This window comes from Sminthopsis crassicaudata, chromosome 3, assembly GCF_048593235.1.
Source record: "Sminthopsis crassicaudata isolate SCR6 chromosome 3, ASM4859323v1, whole genome shotgun sequence".
NCBI lineage: Eukaryota > Metazoa > Chordata > Mammalia > Dasyuromorphia > Dasyuridae > Sminthopsis > Sminthopsis crassicaudata.
The window spans coordinates 28,716,254-28,741,165 of NC_133619.1; the positions used below are offsets into that span (position 1 = coordinate 28,716,254).

A 24,912-nucleotide genomic window follows, 5' to 3' on the forward strand; every position below is an offset into this window, starting at 1 on the left:
TTTGACCTGTTTGGAATTGTACTCATTTTCTTTGGAGGGAATCTTCCCAGATGCCTTCACCACTGACAGAGTTAACAGTCCTAAAGGCTGGGAACACTTGTTCCCTGTGCCCCTCTCCCTAGGTTGTCTCCCGTTGATGTGGCATCAGGAAGTGGGAGAAGGCCCCCATGTGACTCTTACCCGTAAGATCTCCCGGCAGATGTACGCGATCCACTCCTCCTTCAGTGTGTTGCCTTTTGTATTCTTGATCAGATCTGTGACAGAGCCCGCACCACAGAATTCCATCACCAGCTGGCAAAGAAAGGATGCAAAGGCACAATTAGTATAATTAGGGTACAAAGCATCTGTGGGCTTGGTTGAGCACAATGGAAGGCCCTTCAGCCCTCCACCTTAGAGTGCCATTCTTGGAAGGGAAAGTGATCATTAGACAATGTGGACCAGAGGAAATTCTAGCTTCTAAGGTGGAAGGAGTTACTGGCTAAAAATAAAGTGAGGAAGAGAATTTCTTAAATTTCTGACCTCAAAATTATCATAAAAAAATAGAAGGTAGTTTTTCTTGGCCAAATAGGAAAAGGAGGCAGGCTGACTTCAAGGACATGGTCCATTGCTTAAGGCACCACATTCTTTCTAAAAACCTCACGTTGGATTCTGAACCATTGGATGGGGGAGATCATCATAGAGTCATAGAGTCATGACTCCTGGTGCCATCCCAAATAACAAAAATACAATGAAGCATTTACTTTAGGTGGTTTTCAAGTGACACCGTGAACTTCCTGGGCAGAGACTCTGTCTTTAATTAACTTCAGTAAAAGTTCCCAGGAGGTTGGATACATCAAATAAATTCAATAAACAATAAATCCTTATTTAGCACCTTCCATCCCCAAAGCTCCAAGCTCTATAAATATCAACTCATTATACTGCCCAATAACTTTGTGGAGTAGGCATGAGGCACACTTCTTACTTTAAAGAGGGCAAAAAGGAGACAGGACAAAATGAAAATTGCCAACTCTGAACTTTTCTGTCCATTGCTCACATAAAGAATTACCTCCCTCCCCTCCCTCCCTCCCTCCCTCCCCCCCTCTCTCTCTTTCTCTTTCTTTCTCTCTCTCTCTCTCTCTCTCTCTCTCTCTCTCTCTCTCTCTCTCTCTCTCTCTCTCTCTCTCTCTCTGTTCTCCTTCTTTTTGAATAAATTTCATGGCAATTATTTTACACAATATCTTTTCTAAATAAATGAAAGTGTAGGGTGAAATTTAACCCAATATAAGCAGAAACCAATCCCTGACCTACTAAGGATAGAATGAAAACAGCCTGATCAAAATGATCTCTGTTGATTTATATGGACTTCACTAACTGATAGGTCCCTGACTGCCAGTAACACAATTTGTTGGTAGAATTTGTTGGCCTCTAATCATGGAAGATCTATGGAATTCTAGCACAATCAGTCTATCTACAAGAATTTATTAAATACCCAGTTTTGGTCAATTTTTGTATTCCCAATGTTTAACATCATGTCTGGCCCATGGGATATGCTTACTACATTTCTGTTGACTGCCTTTTAGACAATCACACACCAGACATGGAGATACATTCTGGGAATCCAAAACCAAAATAATGGATGCTCTCAAGTGGTATAAAATTCTAAGGACTCCCTTTTCATGTTAAAATCATAGGATCAAAGATCTGAAACTGGAAAAGAATGAAGAGGCCAGCTAGTCTAACCCTTTCATTTTATAGATTTCAAAACAAGTCTAGAGAAGTTAAGATTACATGGATATCAGACCATAGCTCTAGAGCAGCAAAGAAAATGGGTGGCCAATTAGGGCCCCCCCTTTATTTTGGAGGTGGGGAAACTTAGGCCCAAATTGTTTAAGGGAATTGCTCAAGATTGGGAGCATAAGGAAAGGCTTCATGAAGATGATAAGTTTGAACCTGTGCAAAAGTACAGGAAACTAGTTCAAATACAAGTAAACCCAAGAGAAATCTTATTAGTTTAAAAAAAAAAAAAGTTGAGGTTTTGTGTGTGTGTGTGTGTGTGTTTTTTTTGTTTGTTTGTTTGTTTTTGTTTTTTTGTTTTTTTTTTGTTTGTTTGTTTTTTGGTTTGGTATATATTTTTTTCCTTTTAGTTTTTTTCTAAATCCCATTTACAAAAATATCTCAAATGTTCCAAGACCTCCTACAAATCTAGCCATTATTCTGGGAGCAAGCTGGGGAAAATTTGCCACCCTTGAGCCCTATTAGACTGCGAGATTACAGTTTCCCAAGGGAAGCAGTGAAAACCCCAGGTCTCCACAGCTTTTAAAATGATATTGGACAAAACACTCTCCGATATACTGTGGGGAACAATCGCCCTCTGGCTAGGCTCTAATGCCACTGATTTCTGACATTTTCTATTCTCACACTCCGCTCTGGCTAAAGCCCATCACATTCTTTTTTTCTTCCTATGGAATAAAATGATCATTAAATTATGTAATGGTCATAAAACCCCAGCGATCCAAAACACCTTGTTTGCTGGTGATTGGCGACCCCAGTCACACAGCGATGCTGATAATTATCATGCAACCACACGGTGGGGGTTTCTCTCACTACAGGTAGCTGATTCCGTGAGCAAATAGAATCAAGCTGCCAAACACAACTGAGTTAAGTCAATAAGGACATTCTCATAAGGAAAAAAAGAATGGACCAGCCAATCCACAAACATTTATTAATATGGTACTCCAAAATATAATCTTTTAAAATGACTTTATAGAAGATCTTTCTCCATTTTTTCCTTGTTTCTTTGGATACATAGATTATAGCTTGTCTAGACTCTTGAATATGATAGGTGATCAATAAATGTCTTCTGCCCCACACTTATGTAACAAATTATTACAAGAAAATATTCAATAAATGTATCCCCTACCTTCCACTCAGTTACCTACTAGTGGAACAGAGGCTTATAGTAGGAAACTGTGTCAGCTAACAGTTGATGGCTGAAGTGAATACTATGTTGCAGGAACTGGGATAAAAGTTGGGAATACAAAGAGAAAGTTTTTGTCCACAGAGAACTTACATTCTAATGGAGAAAAAAAATATGTGTGTGTGTATGTGTGTGCATATATATATATATATATATACACACATACATATATTATTTATATATATATGTTTATATATATATATATACATATGCATATGAGTATATGTATATGTGTGTAAGTGTGTGTATTTTATATTTATCTATCAATCAATCAATCATATTTTGCTCAGCCTAGAATGTGACCAGTAGGATACTTTGCCTGGTTTCTGGTGTCTGCAAAAGTGATTCAGACTTGTGATTTCTCTAAAAACACAATAGACTCCATAAAGACATACCGTGTGATTTTCTAATTTCATGGTAATTAGTCTACTTCAAAGTCCCTGGCTTTTCAATGATAGAGTTATCCACTGGAGGACAGCCCAAGTGAGCCTCTTCATCACTGAAAGGCAGAGGAAGCATGAGGGTGATGCTGTGTGTCAGTAGCTTGCTGCCTTTCTGAGAGATCTTAATCTTTATTGAAAGAACTCCCATTTTTGATTTCCGTATTGCGACCTGAGCAGTTGATAAAAGAAAGTCACTTGGCCATTATCAGGAGCTGGTGCTAAACAAGTGTTTATCTCCGCAACAAGCCTGATAGAATTCTCTGAGGTTATAATTCAATCAGACACTGAAAACACTGCTTAGTTGCTGTGACATGGGAAACACTCCCCCAAAATCATTTTAGGGATACTTGAATTAGCTTGAAGGCAGGGGACAAACCCCTCAGATTTCTCAATGTTCTGGCTGTACATAAAATATGATTAATATGATTACATTCCATACCCCAGAGTTGCAATAGAGAGAGGGTTGGATTTGGAAGGATCTAGGCTCAAATCCAATTTTGCCATTTAATATTAATTAACTATTACTTATTTATTTATGAATTTATAATTAATATAATATAATATGTAACTTTATGATTAATTATAACAATATTACTTATTAATTAATTAATATTAATGATGTGACCTTGGATGAACAACATATCTTATCTGAATGTTCATGCATATATAAAATGTAGGGATTGGGCTAGATGGTCTTTAATATAGGTAGTTTCTAAATTTAGATCCCTATTCAATTTGATCCCCAATGTTAGAAAGGACGTTGATGTCTTAGAGCACACGGATCCTAGGTTGTTGTTTGTCATCAAATGCCAATAAAAACTGGGCTAGAAGAGGTGGAATGGAGAGACTCATCACCATTTTAAACAAATTGTCTATTCTTCCTCATTGAAAAAATGGCTACTGAAAAAGCCCGAGTATAAAGTCATAGTCAGAGTCAACAAGAATATATTATTTATTAATAATGTGCTAGGCACTTTGCTAGGTACAGGGGATACAAAGTCACAAATGATGATAGTGCCTTGAGAAGCTCACATTGTTGGGGGCCAAAACAATTTATCCACATATAAATAAATGAAATTATATACAGGTTGGGGCTAGATAAACAGATCTAAAATCATCTGCACAGAGATGAGAAAAGAATCCATAGGAAGTGATGAAACTGCCAAGCAATGTCAATAGAGGGAGAAGAGGGCCCAGAACACAGCAATGGAGTTTATCTAGGAAGTAGGTTTATCTAGCAAAGTAGACTGAGAAGGAGTTGTTAGACAATTAGACTATCTTAGAAGGGTGCTACAATATAGTTCTCAAGAGAAGAGAGAACTAAAAGGTCAGGGAGAGGATAGGAAGAAAGACAAATGCTGTCTGTTGATCAAAGTCCAGATGAAAGAGAAAAGAGAGAAAAAGAAAAATGAAATGTGAAAAGGAACACTTACCCAGAGCTGGTCATCCATTCCTGGGGGATTCTTTTTGATAAAAGCACCATAGTAAGTAGCAATGTTTCTGTGATGAGAGTATTTCTTCAACATGTTAATTTCTTGTTTGATTTCTTCCTCTTCATCCTGTATGAATCAAAGAAAATGGGTCATTAAAATCCAATGGATCTGCCTTGCAGATTTCAACAATACATCATCAGCTCAATAGAATAGCCAATAGTTCTCCATGTTGTTATTTTTTTCCTTCCTGATGAATAGATAAGCAAGCCCAGTGATTATATTCCATTAGAAGAAAAACCTTTGAATGATTTTTGATTGGGAATGTGAATGTTGAGGGAGGAAGTCCCCTCAGCTCTGTAATTAGCAGGTCTGGTCCCTGGTGCAAACAACATAAAACTAACTTTTGAGATATTCACTTGGTAAGGGTACTTGAAGATACAACACTGTTGGATGAACAAAGAACAGCAAGAAACTAGGCAATCAACAAACATTTATTAAGGGGATTTGGGCAAAGAAAGGCAAAAACAGTCCCTGTTCAGAAGTAGTTCATAGGGAGCCAACAGGTAAATAACTAGGTATGCACAAGTTATATACAAGATAGATGGAAAGTGTCAGGGAGACAGCCTGAGGCCATTGAAAGATTGCCTCAGGGGAAAAATAGGCTAGGGCCCAGCAAAGGAGAAATTTACCTGAGATATGGCTGCCAGGATTAGGGCAAAGTGAGAAGAAAGAACACCTCCATGTAGCAGCTTCCAAATTCAACTCATTATTCTTTCTAAATTAGTCAAAGGCATTTATTAAGTGTTTACTAAGTACTAGGGATATAAAGGAACACAAATAGTTAGATCTCAAGAAGTTTACACACATTCTAACAGGAGAGACAGCAAGATGTCAATAACTATAGAGAGGGATAAGAGAGAAAGAAAGAGAGAAACAGACAGACATGGATAGATGATGGTTTAAAAAGATATAAACATGACAGTGAAGAGAAGGTAGAGAGAAAAGAGAGAAGAGGTAAAGAGAGGATAGAAAAGAGAGAAGAGGTAAAGAGAGGATAGAAAAGATAGATGATTGAGCTAGGATAAAAATAGATGATTGAGAAATAGAGAACAGATAAAAATAAATGGATAATAGAAGAAAAGAGAGGGATAGATGATAGAGAAGAGAGAAATGATGGAGAAGATAGATGACAGAGAGGACATATAGAAAAGATATAAATGACAGAAAAGACAGAAAATGACAGAGAAAATTGAAGTCATAATGATAGAGAAGATAGATGATGGAGAAGTTTGAGAGAGATGATAGAAAGATAGATGATAGAGAAGATGGATATAGATCCCTGAATATCAGAGAGATATATAATCATTAGACAGAAACAGACTGACACATTCATATAAATACTACATTCAGCTGGTCCTACCTGCTGAAGAAGTACAGCTACTCTCAGCGCTCTCTAAATCTCATCACCCTGGATCAGAAGCTTGGTCAGTCTGCCCTATTTACTGTTCTAGGAAATGAAAAAAGTACTTCCAATCCAATTTATATCCTCATTTAGAGGGAAACAAGGAAGGAACTTTTATGTAACATTTGCTCCAGGCCACTGGGAGGCCATCTACATCAATGGGCATCCACTGACCAAGCATGCTATAGAAGAGACCAAGAACAGAACAGAGAAAGACAACAGAGATGATGAACACCAGGTACATCAGTCACATTACTTTTGAAGAAGGAAATTTTACTGAAGGGACTATACTGCAGAGGATGAAAGACAGATCATAAAGGATCCAAGAGACAGTGAGTTCTAAGGAAGTTCACAAAGCAAGTGGAAGCACTTCATTCCAGGAGTTGAATAGGAAAATAAAAGAAATGGTGCAAGAGCCAAGAAGTGTGGACCAGATAGGTATCAGTAGAGGGAGAATTTCTGTGATGTCATAATTAGTAGTTATCAGGTAGATATTTCAGGAAAGAAACTGAGGCTTAGAGGTTATGTTATTTGGCTAAACTAAATCCCAGAGCTAGAATTTGTCCTCAAGTCTTGAACCCAAGGCTAGTTTTCTATCTATTACTTCCCATTGCTTTAAATATTTGCATATCAATAATTTCAAAAGTCTGTATCAGAAAATGAAGGGAAAAAAGAGAAATTTTTCAAGTCCTATTTTATAGATGAAGACACACTATAAGTATTTTGAATATGGTCATATTTTTAAAATAGTTCTATTATATATTTATATATAATCTTGAATTTTATTTATTATAATTACATTATATTATATATACATGTTTTTTCATATAATATATATTATAAAAATGTAACATTTAATATATGTAGAAAGTGGACTATGCTTGTCTATATGATACAAAAACACCAGATTTCTTTATTCCCTCCAGTGGATAGGGATAGAGGAGAGGAAGGCAAAACAAATGTTCAATAATTAAAAAAATAAAAATATATTTTTAAATATATGAATTTTACAATAAACATGAGATTCTCTTTTTAGTACTCAAAGCTTCTCATAAGCTAGCACCTTCCACCCACACATTTCTAGTCTTCTTCCATCTTACTGCCCCACTCTACATATTTTGATCCAATGAAAACTGGCTTCTTTGCCATTCCACATCAGCTCTGGGCATTCTCTCTGGCTTTCACCTTCCCAGAATGCTATCCCTCTTCATCTTTCCCTCATGAGTTCCCTATCTTCCTTCAAGTCTTGGCTATAATCCCATCTTTTATAAGGAGTCTTCCATCCTCTCTTAATTCTAATATTTAATATAAAATTTATTCTGTTTGTATGTATTCATATACTTGTAGTGTCCCCCCATTAGATCTTCTTTAGGGCAGGGACTATCTTTTGCCTCTTTTCCCATCCTCAGCATTTAGCACAAGGCTTGGCATGTAGTATGTGTTCAATAAAGCAGCTTTATTGGCAGACTTGTCTAATCATTGATGGTTATTCTTGGTAATGTTTAATAATAATATCACACTAATGTAGAGTGTTTTACAAAATGCTTTACATATGTATCGTATTTCATTTTTTCTCATGAGATAGGAAGAATGGGTCTGATTTGATCACTTTCCTACTCAAGATGTGTTGGTGGTTCCCCATTTCTTCCAGGATAAAACCCAGATTTTTAGTGTGGCATTCAAAGTCCTTCATAATCATGCTCTAGTCTACCTTTCCCAGCTTGTTCCACCTTATTTTCCTTCCAGACGTGATGTTCCAGCCAAGTGGCCTTCCTGCAGTTCCTCACACATCTCCCACACTCCATCTGCATTTTAAAAGCTTTTGCACAGACTACAAGGCAGGCTCAGAATTCCCCCCCTTCTCAACTTCTGCCTCTATGGCTTCTTTCAAACCTCAGAACAAGAGTGACCTTCTTCAAGAGTCCCTGTTGCCCAGGCTGTCCCCTTCCCCAGATTATCCTCTTGAAAAGCCTTGAATTAGACTTCAGTTTTCCTAACCATTCTGATAATAGAGTATAAGGAAGGTCATTCAGGGGGCCCTTGATGACTTTGACCCCCTTGGAGGCAATTATTCCTTTCTCTTTGTCTTTGTAGTCCTCTTGCCTAACACAGTGCCTGGCACAGAGTGGGCATCTAATAAATGCATGGTGATGAATTGAATAAGATCTTTAATGAATAGGACATTTTATTGTATTGAGCTGAATGAAATAGACCTTGCAACTAATACTCATTACTTCTAGCTCTGGCCTCTGGGGCCAAGCAAAACAGCCCAACTCTCTTTATCATGACAGTTTTTCAAATGCTTGAAGAGAATTTTTATGCCTCCCCTTCACTACCCCAGGCTAAACATGCTTTCAACTGATTTTCCTATGGCAGGGTTTCAGGGCCCTCCTGCACTGATTTCCCCTACAGGGGAAATGGCCATGGCATTATATTTTTCTGTCTCTTCTCCAAAGCACGCTAATTCTCTGGAATTTGGAATATGATTGGAAGGTCCTATTCTTATACCATCCCAACAATCTCAGACTAGCTAAGGAGTCATGCTGACAAGCTTCTTTCTATCAACAATGCTCAATATCTCCTAAAATATTTGTTATTCCTTTTTTCCTCATTTGTCATTATAGTTATGTTCTTGAAATGCTAAGAAATAACATGGCAAGTCTTCCACATCTCTGGGTTCTTTCTATGTAAACCAAACATGGCAATTGAATTGGACACACGGTATTTCTGAGAATGGTACAGCTGGACCAGACTTCTGACACCATCCACATCAGACATTCCTTTTTACTGAGGAAAAACTGACACCCTGAGAGATAGAGAGACAACTCTTAGATAGAAAGATAGACAGACAGACAAATAGGCAGAAAGACACATAGATAGACAGATAGACAAAGAGACAGACAGACACATAATATAGACAGACAGACAAATAGGCAGAGAGACACATAGATAAATAGATAGACAGATAAATGGAGAAATAGGTAGACAGACACATAGATAGATAGATAGATAGATAGATAGATAGATAGATAGATAGATGGATATACAGACAAATAGGAAGACAGACAGACAGACACAAATAGGAAGACAAACACACAGATAGGTAGACATAGACAAATAGGAAGACAGACACATAGATAGGTAGACATATAGTAGATAGATAGATAGATAGATAGATAGATAGATAGATGGATAAGTAGATAGATGAATGGATGGTTAGTAGATAAGTAGATATACAGAGAGACAAATAGGTAGACAGCCAGACAGATAGAAAGATGGATGCTAGCTCCTCCATGAAGAATTGCTGAATTTCCCAAACTCAACCTTAAAAGTGGTAAAGTGGATAGAACACTGAGCCTATAGTCAGAAAGACTTGGGTTCAAACAATTACTAGGTTTGTATCTTGCCTCAGTTTCCTTAACTCTAAAATGAGGATAAATTGGGTCACTTTGAGAAGCAAATAAAATAATGTTTGTAAAGTGATTATCATAGTACCTGACACATAATAGGTGCATAATAAATAATTGAAAAAAAAGAGAAAATACTTATTATTTGCTTTCTATGTGCCAAGAACTATCCTAAGCATTCAGCAAACACAAACAAGCAAGATAGTCCCTGCCTTTAAGGAGCTTATGTTCTATTGAGGGAAAATAACACTTTAAAAGGAGATAAAAAGTGGTGGCAGAGTGGGGGAGTGAAGCTGTGTTTCTGATGTCATGTTTTGGAACCAGTAGTTAGAAAGGTGGGGGCTGGAACTGGCATGATAGAGAAAGCTCACTTATGAGAGAAAGCCCAGGGTGGTCACAAGGGCAGAGACCAAGACTCCTGTGAGCAGAAGATAAGGATGGTGACCACCAGAGTGAGGGAACCAGTGTGTGAAGATAATAGGTTGCTCAAAGGTCACATTGGGATAAGAATTAAGGTCCCTCAATTCCAAATTTGAGCCGATACTTAGTCCACTAGTCCATGCCTGAACGCTGAAGGGAATAGTCAGATTTGTTGTATTACAATTTTTCAAAATTCAAGATGAAGGAATTTGTCTGCTATCCATGGACATAGGAAATTTAACCAGAGGAGAGCCTAGGTCTCCCATTTGGGTGTAGGGGGCTTCCCATGCATAGAATGTCTCTGCCATCTTAATGGAACTCCTGGCTCCCTGTCAGGTTTAGTTCAGGGGCCACTTGCCATGGGGAACCTTTTCTGATTCCACCAGTTCTGAGGACACTTGGGTTCACGGGGTAGACGCTTCAGACAACATCAAGCGAACATTACCTGGGTTCTTTGGTTCACACTTATTTGAAATGAGCTCATTCTCGCTAACTGAAGTTAAATTTATGTAAAAAATGGAATGGAGAAGAAAATGGCAAGTCATTCCAGTATCTTTGCTAAGAAAACCCCAAAAGGGGTCAAAAAGAGTAAGACATGACTGAAAAATGACAGAACAATAACAACAACAAAATGAGATTTAGTTCTAGCACAATAGGAATAAGCCATGTGAATTCAAATTTTGTGACTATGGGGAGATTCATTTTATGCTGATTGAGAGCTAGCAGCTCTGCAAATCTCCAAGTATTACTGTCCTCATTGTATTTGCAATAACTCATATCCCATCTCAAAACTTGCCTTTTCTGAGCAAGGATATAATGGGGAAGAGACCTTTTCTGGCCTTCATGCCTGTCCTGCCTTCAGCAATGTTTGCACTAATATCAAGTGTAGGGCTTCATTTGTTCAGCCTTTTGGGGAATTTGAGGGCCTTCATTAGCACAAGACACTTCCAGTAAGAACACTCCCTCTATCACAGCAGATCAAATGCTCTGCAATTTGCACTGGCTGGGGGTAAATGACTTGTACAGTCATCCAAAGGCAGGACCTGAACACAGGTCTCCTAACCTCAATGCTATTCATTCTCTGCTAATGATACACTGTCAGTTTTTATCTTCCTTAGGAACAAAAGATCTTAAAAGCCTGTTAAGCCACCCAAGGGCAGTCCATTTCCCCAGATGAGGCGTATACATTTCCCCATGAAAAAATATCTGTTGCCAAATTTCAAGACAAGTCATTAAGTTGTGATATAATTTCCCTAAATGTCTCCTTTCCTAGTGAGCTCCTAAAATGTTAATCACAATTAGGGGAACTTTAACTAAGTTTCTAGAGAGCTAGAACCATTACTTATAATATATCCTAGTTAGTGTGAATAATATGTTAAGGATTTGATAAATGCTTTGAAATAAACATGTAAGAATAATCGATAAGAAAAAAAAAAACATGAGAATAATGATTCTTATTTCCTAATGGGCAATGTTGGAATTTGCTTTGATTATGGATAGTTTTCTCTTTTTTTAATGGGGTGAAGGAGGAAAGAAAGAAAGAGGAAAACAGCAGAGAAAAAGACAGGGAGGGGAAGAGAGGGAGAGAGAATGAAAATAAAGGTTTACTTGAAAAAAAAAAAGGGAAAATAAAAATTGCTCCCTCCCTTCAAAAAAGAAAGCCTGTAAGGTCCTTGAGAGAATTTTGAATTTTGTCTTTGAATCTTTCATACCTAAATAGAACTCATAACTAAGAGGTGCGTGTTGTCTTCTCCAACACAAGGTAAGTTCCTGGAGGGTAGGACCTAATATTTTTGTCTTTCCTCAGTGTCTGGAAAATAACAGTGGACTAATAAATGTTTGCTGACTGACTGTATATTTATTGTATTGGATCAAGCATACCAACAGATTGTGAATCTACCATTCATCCTTATATTTAATGAGCCCCTAACCATGTGGAATACTGAAAATGTTTTTTCAAGTACAGTTCTTGCCCTCAAAGGGATTAACATCTGGTTGGAAGATCAGATTTTGAATATAAAAAGTGGGATTATCCTTAAGTTTAAAATTCTAAGTATGGAAGAAGAAAAAACAAGATATCATTGGAAGAGAATGAAAAGTAAAATGGGTTGCTTGGGGAGTGAATGGACTTCCTGCTTCTGGATATCTTCCAGAAAAGGCTGGATGATCACTTCTCTGAGGTGATGTGAACATGATTCTTTTTCAGGTCTGGCTTTAAGGAGATGCCAGCTGAGGCCCTTTCCAAATGTAAGATTCTATCATTTGAATCAAAGCTATAAATGGGAGGAAATGATCTCCAAACTATTTAAAGTCATTTTAGTTTTAAAGGAGAAAAGAAGGGTTTTAAAAAAGAGAAATAATGTTATAAACCTGCTAGAGGGAAACTAAAATATCTTTAAGAGAATGAGATAAAAGAAAAACAAAGCAGTGATAGCAATGGAGGGGAAAATGAGAAAACCGAGAGGAATCGAAGTAAGGAGTGAATACGTTATGAGAGAGCTATGTTTGGTGTGAAGGAGGAAGAGGAGATATAACCAAAAAAGGCCTCAAAGCCCAAAGGTTGAGGAACCAAGATTGTTCTGGTATACTCTAAGATTTGAGCAACACAAACTCAATGGCAATTTTCTCATCTTTATGTTCGCTATATTATTACTATAATATTGTAATTATTATACCATGTTATTTTGCCACATTTTATATATTTTATATAATTTTACATATAGTAAACACATATGCTTATATGTTTACTATATTATTACCATAATAATATATTATTATATTACTGTGCTATTGGGAGAATTTTATTTTGGGAACGTACTTTGAATTACAGAGATGAAAGGCACTACAGAACACAAAATTATTACCAATAACATTAGACCAAGGCTGGTGAAAATAAGCAGACACTTATTTGTTCTAGTTTTGTGGTAAATACACATCTTTTTCTACACTTAAATGCATTAGCATGTGTTATTACAACTATCACACACACATAACCTAAGCCTACAAACATTCTGAATATGGATATTCAGAGTAGGCTATGCTATATGTTAATGTTTACACTCGTAGTAAGAATTTTTTTTAATTGAGGAGTTTTTCTAATAATAAATATATCCCTAAAATGGTAGAATAAAAATGTGTACACACATAATTCCTCCCCTGAGAGGGTCAGACATGAGAAACAACTAAACAACAACAACAACAAAAAATGCACTAGCCCTGTGCTTAGCATTGAGAATACAAAAAAGAGGCAATCTAGCCCTCCATCCTCAAAAGAGGTCACAATTTAATAGAGGAGACAACAAGCAAACCAATATATACAAAGAAGCTATATATGGGATAAATAGGATATAATTAAGAGAAAGAAGACACTGGACTTAAAAAGGGTTAGGAATGGCTTCCTATAGAAGGTAAGGTTTTAGGTGAAGCTTAAAGGAAACCATGGAGGTCTGTAGGTAGAAATGAGGGGATAGAAGCTGGTCAGAAAAAATACCCAAAGCCAAGAGGTAGAATGTCTTGTCTGATGTATAGCCAGGAGGTTAATGTCATTGAATCAGAGTTTGTGATAAAGTGTAATTAGACTAGAAAATAGGTTGGGAGTCTGAGGGACTTGGGGGATGGTGATGTCCTCTAGGGTAATGAGGAAGAAAGGAAGGAAAAATTTGGGGAGAAAGGTAATGAGTTCCATTTTAGACATGTTGAGTTTAAGATGTCTCCTGTATATCCAATTCAAGATTTCAGAAAGTTAGTTAGAGATGGAAAATGGGAGATCAGCAGAAATGTTGAAGCAGAAAAGGTAGATGTGAGAACAGTCAGCATAAAGATGTAATTAAATCCATGGGAGCTGATGAGATCACCAAGTGGAATAATATAGAAGGAGAAGAGGACCCAAGACTTAACCCTTAGAGGCATGTACAATTAGAAAGCATAATCTAGAAAAGGATAAGGAGGAGTGGTCAGAGAGATAGGGGAAAGAAAGATGTCCTGAAAAATCTAAAAAAAAAAAAAAAAGAATATCAGGAGGAGAGGATGATCACTAGTGTGAAAGGCTACAAAGAGATTGAGGAGAATAAGAAATAAGACTATTGAATGTGGCAAATATAAAAAATATAACTTTGGAGAGAGAAATTTCTATGGAATAAAAAGACCAGAAGCCAGATTGTGAGAAAGTTAAGGGTTAAGAAGAGAATGAGACGAGAAAAAGTAAAGATGTCTATTGTAGATAGCCTTTCAAGGAGTTTAGTCACAAAGGACAGATGAAATACAGTGTGATAGTGAGGCAGAAGGATCAAGTAAAAAGTTTTGATTCGAGTTATTTTTTTCCTGGATGATGGAGACATGTATATAGGAAATGAGTCAATAGACAGGGACAGATTGAAACTAAGTGATAAAAATTAAAATAAAATATATATTAGTTTTGAAATAGCTAATGGGAAAATTTGTTTTGCTAAAATACACACATATATTTTGACAAGTAATTTGTTTTTCTTTTCCTTTCAAAAATGAGGTTAGAGTGAGATGGAAGTAGATTTCGCTTAATTAAAAAAATAGAATTTAATTTTAAAAAATAGGCCAAGAGTTGGACCACCGATTTAGTATAAAGTAAGAATGGAAATGCAGATTGTCACTCAGGCAGCAAAACTCAGGTCAGATGTGATGGATATTTATTTCAAATTGTTAATTTCAAACTCACAGCTTTCCTTTATTTAATGATGTGGAAATCCATGGTACCCAGAAGATGAGCAACAAGTACCACCACTAGGGTAATGTGGGTCAATGAAGCTCCAAAACAAAGATATACCTTCAGAGCTTGCTTGGTCCAGTCTATTTTTTGTGAAGTTACCAGGCCACAATAACTATTTCTATATAATGATCATAGATCTAGGACTTAAGAAAAGACCTCAGGGGCCATCTAGATCAATTCCTCACATTAATCTCATAGAAACTGAGGCCCAGGGATGGGAAAGGGCCTGCTAGGTTCAGGACATCTCTGCAGTTTCCACAGAATAATACTATCCATTAAAGCCTTCTGCTCCTTCCTGAAGCCCGAGTGATGAACCCTTTGAGTGGCTAAAGCATCTGTGCATAAATCCTTGTGGCATTCACCAGTCCCAGTCTCTTAGACATGTTCAACCATGCTATTTATTTTTTTACCAATGGCCACAAGGAAGGCCATTAGTACTACTATGTGGTGTAGGTACCTAGGACAGCAACTCTTTGGAACTGAAGGCAGTTTGTACTGATTTCCCTCTTTCTGGATATGTCTACTCAACTTGCTTTATCTTCTCTATCTCTGTTAGGTACCTAGGCAGCAAGGAATAATGACAATAATTATGGGAAGTTCTATAAGGCTTTTAGTTTAAGAACTTGATACGCAGAATTCTGAAGGCTTTCAGAGATAGTATATGAGGTTTGGATGGACAAGCAAGGAATGATTAGTCAGTTGAAGGAAAGAATCAGGGAAGACATGATAGTAGCCTTGAAGAGCTGTCTTGTGGGAAAAGGGCTCTCCTTGGCCTCAGAAGGCAGAAGTAGGAATGGTGGGGAGAAATTATAGAGCTACTCAACAGTGGAATAAACCATATTGGGAAGTTAATGGGCTCCCCCTCTCTAGAGACCTCTATGAAAAAGCCATATATCATCTTGTCAAATGTGTTATAAAGAGGGCTCTTCTTGCATAGAGGCTATATGAAAGTGAGCAGTCTCCAAGGCGCTTTTCAACTCTGACATCCTGGGAAATCACTTTTCCACCAGGTTTTCATCTAAATTACCCTCTTTTCTAATTCTCTTCTTCACTTCAGTGCCAACATCTGACTTTCCTTTGTTCTTTTTGTTCACTAGACTCAGTCAGAATCTTTCCTTCTCCTTTTTATCTACCAAAGTTTAACTGTCATAGTCCAATGCCACCCATTGGTAGTTATCACATATTCAAATACATCCTTGGGAGGTAACTGATGGGGAAGAGGCTGAGATAGGAGGAAAGCATAAATCCCAAATCTACGTGGCAGGTACTGAGACATTTTCCCTTTATCACTTCTTTCTCTTTTCTGAATAAGTGGGACAAATAAAAGCTCAGCCAGATGTGTATGATGATGGAAGGGTCTAGTAGTGGGTGTACCCTATGGGGGGAAAAAGACAGCAAGAGCCAGATAGCATAAAATAGAGATAACTGAGAGAAAATAGAGGAGGGACAAGGACTCAAGAGGACAATATGGCTCTGGAAATTTTGTCCTTTAAGGAAATCACATGTTGGTGAGTGGGCAGTCTATCACTATATACTGGGGCTACCATGCATCCATTTCCCTCATTATTCCTAGGTGGACACTGTGATCAGATCGTAAGAAGATGCCCTAAATTTCCCTTTCTTGCAAGGCAATTTTTCGAACACAAAGTTTGTATGTAAAATCAGCATTATTTCCCAAAGGTCCCTTAATAAAATCAAGAGTAGGGATTGACTTTACAACCTGGCTGAGTCTAGACTGCTTAGGGTTTTCCCAGATGTGTCAATCACTGAATCAAATGCAGAACACATAGCATATTTAAAACTAATTTCTGAGAATAAGAAATACAATGATCACACTGGTCCCACAAACCTATTTTTTAAACAAATCATTAACCGTATTTTAACATAATTCTAATACTCTATCACTGTTCCACTGACTGCTCCTTTTTTAATTCTATGATTGTTAAAAGAAATTATTGAAAAACATGATTCTGATAAGGGGGCCATACTGCTCAAGGGGTCCATGACATGAAGAATTAAGACCCCCTGACCTAATCCTAGGGCCCAACAAACCAATTAAAATAGGGTAGAAAGGAGAGGTGCGATGGACCAGATCATCACTTAATACACTATAATCCATTCTATCCTGTCTTGTGCTTGAATGGGTAAGGAGAGCATGGGGAAAGAGTGAGAAGATGAATAGATAGGGGAAAAGGGGAAAAAGAGGGAAGAGCTTCACAGCTACTACAAGAAAGCTCTAGGTCTGCCTCTATACAAATATGCCTAAGTATTACACACACTGACACACTTGAAGATCTCCTCCTCCTCCACTGGTCCTGCTTCCCTCAAGGGCATTTTGGTGACTTGCATTCCCATTCAGGGCTGACCTAGATGTTCATTTGAAACCCAATTTCACTTGCATGCACAGGCTGGGTCCCGTGTCTGGAATACTCCATCTCCCTTTTGTCTGGTGCCCTCATAGCTCCTTTCACTTGCTTTCTTTGAAAAAATGGAGGACAATAAATAATGCCCATCAGAAGGTAGGCATGGTGATGGGTGGGAATGGGAGCTGGAGAAGGAAAAGAGGGAAGAGCCAGAGAGAAGAACAGGTGGTGAGGATAGGGACCTGAGGAGAGGAATCTGATCACAACCTTGGGGTCTCCCTCCTCTGTAATGCTCCACCCAATAAAATCTCTCCTGCCCTTACCAAAATGTTGGTACGTATCTGTATACATGAGATCACAGACATGATGATGAGTTAAAAGACCTGGGTCCAACCTCTTCACTTTACAGGTAAGAAAACAGGTTCTAAGAGGCTAAAGGACTTATCCAAGATAAACAGGTAAAAAGCAGAGTGGGCTAGGAAATGTTTAACAGGTGATGCTCTAAAAACTGTACCCACAATGCATATCTTCCTATGATCTGCCTTTTCATGTTTTCTTTCTTCTTTTACTAAGTCTAGCAAATCAACAATACAGTGAGGCAAAATCTGAATTCTGGCTAATTTCTGAGGCAGAAATGCTCCCTCTCAGTCAGGAAAGGGGATTTGGATCTAGGTCCTATAACTTTTATGACAGGGCTTTCTCACTTCATCAAATTACACAAGGGACCAAGAGAACACAATGCAGAGAAGAACAAAACTATCTCAGCTACTTACTAGCTGAGTATGTCTCTCAGCAATTCATAATTGTAGTGGGGTACTGGTGGTGGCGATAATAGTAGTGATGGTAATGGTAGTAATAGCAGTGGTGGTGGTGGTAGTACCTGTAGAGGAGGTGGTTCACTGCCACAGAAATACTAGGTCATTATTATTAGGTTATAATAATAACTATATTATAATATCATATTCTTATATATAACATAATATATATTATTATTAACATCACCACCACCACCATAAGTACTACTACTATTATTACTATTACTACCAATACTATTATTATTACTACTACTACCAGTACTCCTATTATTATTACTACTACTACTACTATCAGTACTATTATTACTATTACCAGTACTATTATTACTATTACTACCAGTACTATTATTAGTATTACTACCAATACTATTATTACTACTACTACCAGTACCTCATCAGCCCCATCATCCCCATTACTACTACCACCATTACTACTATTACTACTATTACTGCTACTGTTGCTTCTGCTGCTGCTACTATATCCAATTAGTAGAAATAAAATTCCTTGAGAGCAGTAACTGCCATTTTTGTTACTGTATGTTCCGTTTCTAGCAGGATACCTAGATACATAATAGTGAATTAATCCTTGTTGAATCAAACTCACATGAAAGTGTTAGGGATGAGCTGAGGATCAGTTGGAGGGAATAGAGTGTATTGCAAAGAACATTGGATTTGGAGCCAGGAAAATTAGATCTAAACAATAACTCTGCTACATACTACTTATACTTCCTCATTATTTCCTCATTGGTAAGATGGATTAAGGCAGGCAGGATTGTCTGATGCTACTCGTTGTCCCTTCTTGTACCTACATGGTGTAGCCTGGTCATATTTGTGAGCACCTTGTAAAATTCTGCCTCCTGTAACATGACACATGTCATCACCTTCTGGGAGACATGGTATCATTCACCTATTTTTGTCCCTGGTAAAAGGGTGGCTGGGACCAGCGCTCAAGATAGCTTTAATGATCTGTATCCCAGAGAGGAAAAGCAAATGCCAGGTTCTGAATTCCTGGGGCTGCCCCAAGTTCAAAGGTGAAAAAGACAGGGCTAATGTAGGAAGATTTTTATGAGATTTATTTTTTCATGGGAATCGCCCGACGTAAGTATCCCAGAGTCAGGAATCTTGGACTGATACAGTATGCTCCAGGAGAGGCTCATTTTGGAAATGCAGACAGCAGCCAAATGCTGAGCTGACATCATTACAGTCTGAGATCTGTACTAAGTGCAAAGAGCTAGCCTTTGTAGAGAGCTTTAAGGAGTGGATGCTCTTCTGTGATTGGCTGCACAATGCTGAGGGGGAGGTGACTTGACGTGGGTGGCCACCTCCATTATGGGTCACACTTTTCTTCAATGAATTCCCTTTTATCACCCCTTCTAAAAAATACGTTACTAGTAGCAAGCAGCAATCAACTTGGGTTCAGCATAGATTTCTTCACTGTCCTCTGAAAACCCACAAGTTTAATCATTTCAAGATAATGGCAGCCCATTTGGCATCATCATTAAATGGGGGAGGAAGGTACCAAGGTACAAAGTGACACAATCCCTGTAATAAAGAATCTTTATTTTGCTTGACTTGCTGGACCTTGCCACCATATGTCAGCAACCTTCTCATCCTGGGACATCCCTTAGTCCCTGTGATTCCCTCCTGTTATCAGTGAATTCCTCTTATTATCGTTCAGCTGTTTTTCAGTCATTTCTGACTTTTCATGACCCTTATGGCTTTCTTGGGTCAAGGTACTGGAGGGGTTTGCTATTTCCTTCTCCATCTCCTTTTACAGATGAAGAAACTGAGGTAAACAGGATTTAATGACTTGCCCAGGGTCACATAGCATTTAAGTCTCTGAAGCCATATTAGAATTCTAGTCTTCCTGAATCCAGATGCAGAGTTCTATCTACTGCACTACTCAGAGTTCTATTTACTGCACTACTCATGCCCCATTAAATAATTTTTTTATGAAAGCTTTTCATTTTTCAAAATTAACCCTTGCAAAACTTTGTGTTCCAATTTTTCCCACCTTTCCCCTACCCCTTCCCCTAGATGGCAAGTAATCCAATATATATTAAACCTGGTGGAAATATATATGCATACATATTTATACAATTATCTTGCTGCAAAAGAAAAATCAAATGAGAAAGAAAATAAAATGCAAGCAAATAACAACAAAAAGAGTGAAAATGCTGTGTTGTGAACCACATGCAATTCCCACAGTCCCTTTTCTGGATGTAGATGGCTCTCTTCATCATAAGATCACTGTGCCCTATTAATTTCCAAGCAAATATATCTGGTAAGTGGTCATCCAAGGAAGGGGGTTTATTTGAAGTCCCAATATAGCTAACTATCTAGTAAGGGCAAGGATTATTTTATTTTAGTACCTGCAGTGCCTATCACAATGTTTTGCTCATAGTAGGCACTTAATGTTTGGTGAACTGAATGGAACAGTCATCCAAGGACCTGCCTATCAGGATGTGATTAATTTTCTTGTCAAAATGACCATTTGCTGAGTTATAAAAGAGTTGCTATCTTCACTGGTAGAAGAGTTACACATGAATGAACAACAAAATCTTGCATTGTTGATAAAGTTTATAACAAAGGATTTTTAACAACTAAAAAAATTTTGGAGATCAGAAGATGAGTAAAGGTAAAAACTCTGGGGGAACTGGAGGCAGCAGGATGGCTGCTAACCCTTTAGAGGCTTTCATTTGCAAATGGGAAGAATTATAGAATCTGATCACACTATGAGTAGACTGTTCTAAAAGCAAGGCAGCCTATGATGAAAATAACATTTAAGAAATCGTTTGAGCTCATAGTTCCACCAGTTCCAATCAGTTTCATTTCCTGAAAGAGGTCATAGAGTACTTGATAAAAAAAAATCAAATCTTTTCAAAATTCCAACAGTTAACAGATCTGACAGCCGCCCAAATGAACACTGTCTTAGTCTTCATAAAGACAGTCACGATGGAAGAACAAGGGAGGGGAGAACTCTGCTGTAAAGCAGCCAGCCCCACACCTGCCTGACTGAAAGGAGCTCTCTGGGTACAACAACTGAAGAGCGGATTGATAAGTTAGAGTACAGAGGAAATTGATGAGATTGATTTAGTGCCTAATGAAGAGTACCCAGAGTTAGGGGCATGGAGGGAGGGAAAAGGATTATGGTTATGTTCAAATATTAAAAAAAAAAAAACATCTAAGAAGGCTTTGATTTATTTGGGGTGAATCTAGAGGGCAGAAATTTGAACAATGAATGGTGGCTACAAGGCAACAGATTTCTTCTTGATATATGAGACCTTTTTAATATAATTAGAGTTACCCAAAGGTGGAATTGGTTAATTGTAGGCAGCTAGATGGCCCAGTAGACAAAACACAAGCCTTGGACGGAGGAAAATCTAAATTAGAAGTTGGCTCCAGCTGTGTGCTTCTGGGCCACTCCATCTCTCTCAGCCTGTTTCCTCATTTGTAAAATGAGGATAATAATAACACCTACTTCCCAAGGGTATTGGGGGTATCAGTGAAGTATATGTTAAGCACTTCCCACACCTTAAGCCACTATTTGTTGTTCAGTTATTTCAGTCCTGTCTGATCCTTCCTGACCCCATTTAGGGTTTTTTTTTTTGGCAAAGATTCTAAAGGAGTTTGTCGTTTCTTTCTCCAGCTCATTTTACAGATGAGGAAACTGAGTCAAGCAGGGTGAAGTGAGCTGCTCAGGTTCGCACAGCCAGTAAGTGTCTGAGGCCAGATTTGAAGTCACAAAAACTAATCTTCCTGACTTCAGGCTCAGTGCTTTATTCACATATCACTTATCTGCCTTTTTAAGACATGAAACAAATGTTGTTGTTATTATTGTTGTTGTTACTGTTACCACCAAGGGAGTGGTACCTTCCCCATCCTTACAAGTCTTTAAGCCAAGGCTGAATGATGCTTCCTTTCAGTGTTTTAGGTGCGTTTCCAAGTACAATCTCAGTAACCTCTGAGATACTGGGGTTCCTCAGCACATTTAGCTTAAAAAAAATCTGCGGCAGAATCTCTTGCAATATTTCATTTGACTTGATGAGAAAACAATATTTGTGGAAAAAGGCTATATTATACAGGGGTTTTCCACTGGAAGTACACTCTGGCTACACTCACCAAGAGAGGGAAGGAAGAGATATGAGCCAGGATGTCAGGCTGGGATTTTCCATGATGTCAAGTCAAAGATGGAGAACTTCCTGGATTCTATCTACGCTTTTCTTGGAATGGCCCATTATATGCATAGCTCTGGTTGTCATGGGACAACAGGAAGACCAAGTTCTATTTGTAACACCATTGTAAATTAAAAATATTTACTTTGGGGCAGATCATTATATTCTTTGCTATATTTCCATAAAGCAGATGGAGCAACAATCCCTGGCTCTGCATGTACTTAAATATTCCACAAATGGCATCAGAAAATGGGGTCAGAATTCTGATTGATCCCAGGGCCAGCTCAGACTGGCAAGAGAATAAATAGCTCCGGTGGAATGGAGCTATAGGAGCAATGGAACAGAAGTCAACTAAGGGCTCATTGATCTTAAAATCCATGTGAGAAGGGCTAGGTAGTGAGTATAAAATGTGGATGTATATGTTTGTGTATATGTTTATGTGTGTGTATATATACATATGTGTGTATATATATATATATATACATACATATATATGTATATTATTCTCTTTATTAATTATTTTTCCCTCTATAATGTACTCAACTCATTCAAAGTTTCAGGATATCTTCCCAATTAATTTACAATAATATCTCTGTGGTTAGAATTTTGTTGCCAGTAACACTTATAAAAAGATTTCTTCTGAAAAAAGGAGGATCTGATTCTGGTGTTCCTTATTTTCTAATTTACATGTGTTCCAATTCAATAAACATTTATTAAGTAGCCTCTAGGCACTGTTATGCTGCTAGATGCTTAACAACTGGCTCTCCACCCCCCTTCAAACAAACAAACAAAAAACAACTGTACCTGTGACATACTTTTCAGTTTAATCTGCAAAATGATTAACATTTTCTCCATCACTTTCCTGAATCTAGACAATGGATAAATCCATCTATCAACCTATGATATTATAGGATTTGCTGATTTTTGAGGGTAGCTCAGCCTGAACATTTAACAATCAGCTGGAGCTGTGTCCAGCACATGCCTGCTCCTATGTAGTAGATAAAAGCCTGGGAACTGGAAATTCTAAGATAAAAAAAAAGAACTATTCCTGTTTTCAGGGAACTTAAATTCTCATGGAGTTATTCTAGTCTGAAACAATTTAATAAACTCAGTACATTGAGCAAATTGCTCTATATTTCTCCAGAGGAAATGGGAGGATAGCTGTGTTCAAGTACTCAAGAAGCTGGAACTGCACACATAAGAAGGCTTAGACCTATTTTGATTGACTCCAAGAGTTTTAGATTGTCACCAGCAATAAAATGAAAAGAGTTAAGAACTTAGGAGGTACACTTGATCTCTCTGCAATGTCTGGAGAGACTTAGGGAGCCCTTCTCAGAATTATGCATCTAAATGCACAAAATAACTAAAATGCACAGGATTGCAAAAGAAAGTAAGGTTCATAAATTTAAAGATGTCATTTCCCACCCCCCAACCAAATTCACAGATCCTATGAGATCTATCTGTCCATCCTCTATTAAAAACTCCTGCAATAATCTCTCTTTTGGAGATAAAAATTGAAAATCATCTGAATTTATATAGAACTATATATGAAAGCTTAGAGGTACCTGGCTCTGTCATTTCTCAGTTCTGGGGCTATAGCCAACTATTTTTCTTTTAGGTTTCTTCTCTAACAAATGAGAAAGCTGCACTGGACAGCCCCAGTTGCAAATCTATTATCCTATGAGAATAGACACGAACATAACATTTAATATTGGACTAGAGAGGGTTCAAATCCTGCTTCAAATACTTATTAGGTATGTGAACATATGCAAGCCATTTAATTTGTTTCCTCATCTATTAAATGGGGATGCTAATGGCGTCAACCTAATAAGTTGTTTTAAGGCTCAAATAAGATAATGCATGTGAAGAGTTCTTCAGAGCTTCAGTGCTATCTAAATGGGAGCTGCAATTAATTTTTGTACTAAATTTTGTACTTTTTGTACTAAATTTATAGTTAAATTACATAGCTGTTTTGCCTATGAGAAAATTAATTTGGCCAACTCATTTTTCTTTTCTGAGCATCTATTTCTTCATTTATCAAGTAATGAGGTTCTCAGGAGAACATTATACATGGCAACAAAAAGATTATATGATGATCGTTCTGATGGACGTGGCTCTTTTCAGCAGTGAGGTGACTCAGACCAGTTCCAATGGTCTTGTGATGGAGAGTGCCATCTGTGTCCAGAGAGAGAACTATGGAGACTGAATGTGGATTACAACATAGTATTTGCACTTTTTGTTGATGTTTGCTAGCTTCTTTTTGTTTTCTTTCTCATTTTTCCCCTTTTTGATCTGATTTTTCTTGTGCAGCATCATAATTGTGGAAATAGTATCAAAGAGTTGCACATGTTTAACATATTTGGAATAACTTGCTATCTAGGCAGGAGGGTGGGGAGAAGGGAGGGAGAAAAAAAACCATGGAATATGAGGTTTTATAAGGGGGGATGTTGAAAACTATTTTTGTATGTATTTTGAAAATAAAAAAGCTTTAAAAAAATCAAGGTTCTATTACATGATCTCTGATATCTCTTCCAGTTCTGGAATTATATGAACCCAAAGTAAATGCTTCCCATGGACTTCACTTTCAGGGTCATTTGAAGATTTTACAGGGAACTAAGACTAATGAGCAGCTGATTAATATGAGGCATTAATGTAACTCAAAATATAAGTATGATATAACATATATGTCCAAATGAA

The 24,912-nt window shown here is 37.6% G+C and overlaps 1 protein-coding gene across 1 annotated transcript in view; it reads right to left on the reverse strand.

Moving 5' to 3' along the window:
• Positions 1–24,912, reverse strand: part of TNIK (TRAF2 and NCK interacting kinase) — a 412,485-nt gene that overhangs the window by 170,273 nt on the left and 217,300 nt on the right. The window contains exons 5-6 of the mRNA XM_074301951.1: positions 4,833–4,958; positions 181–291 (exon numbers count right to left, since the gene is read on the reverse strand). Coding sequence (XP_074158052.1) covers positions 181–291; positions 4,833–4,958 — 237 coding nt within the window. The remainder of the gene's footprint in view (positions 1–180; positions 292–4,832; positions 4,959–24,912) is intronic.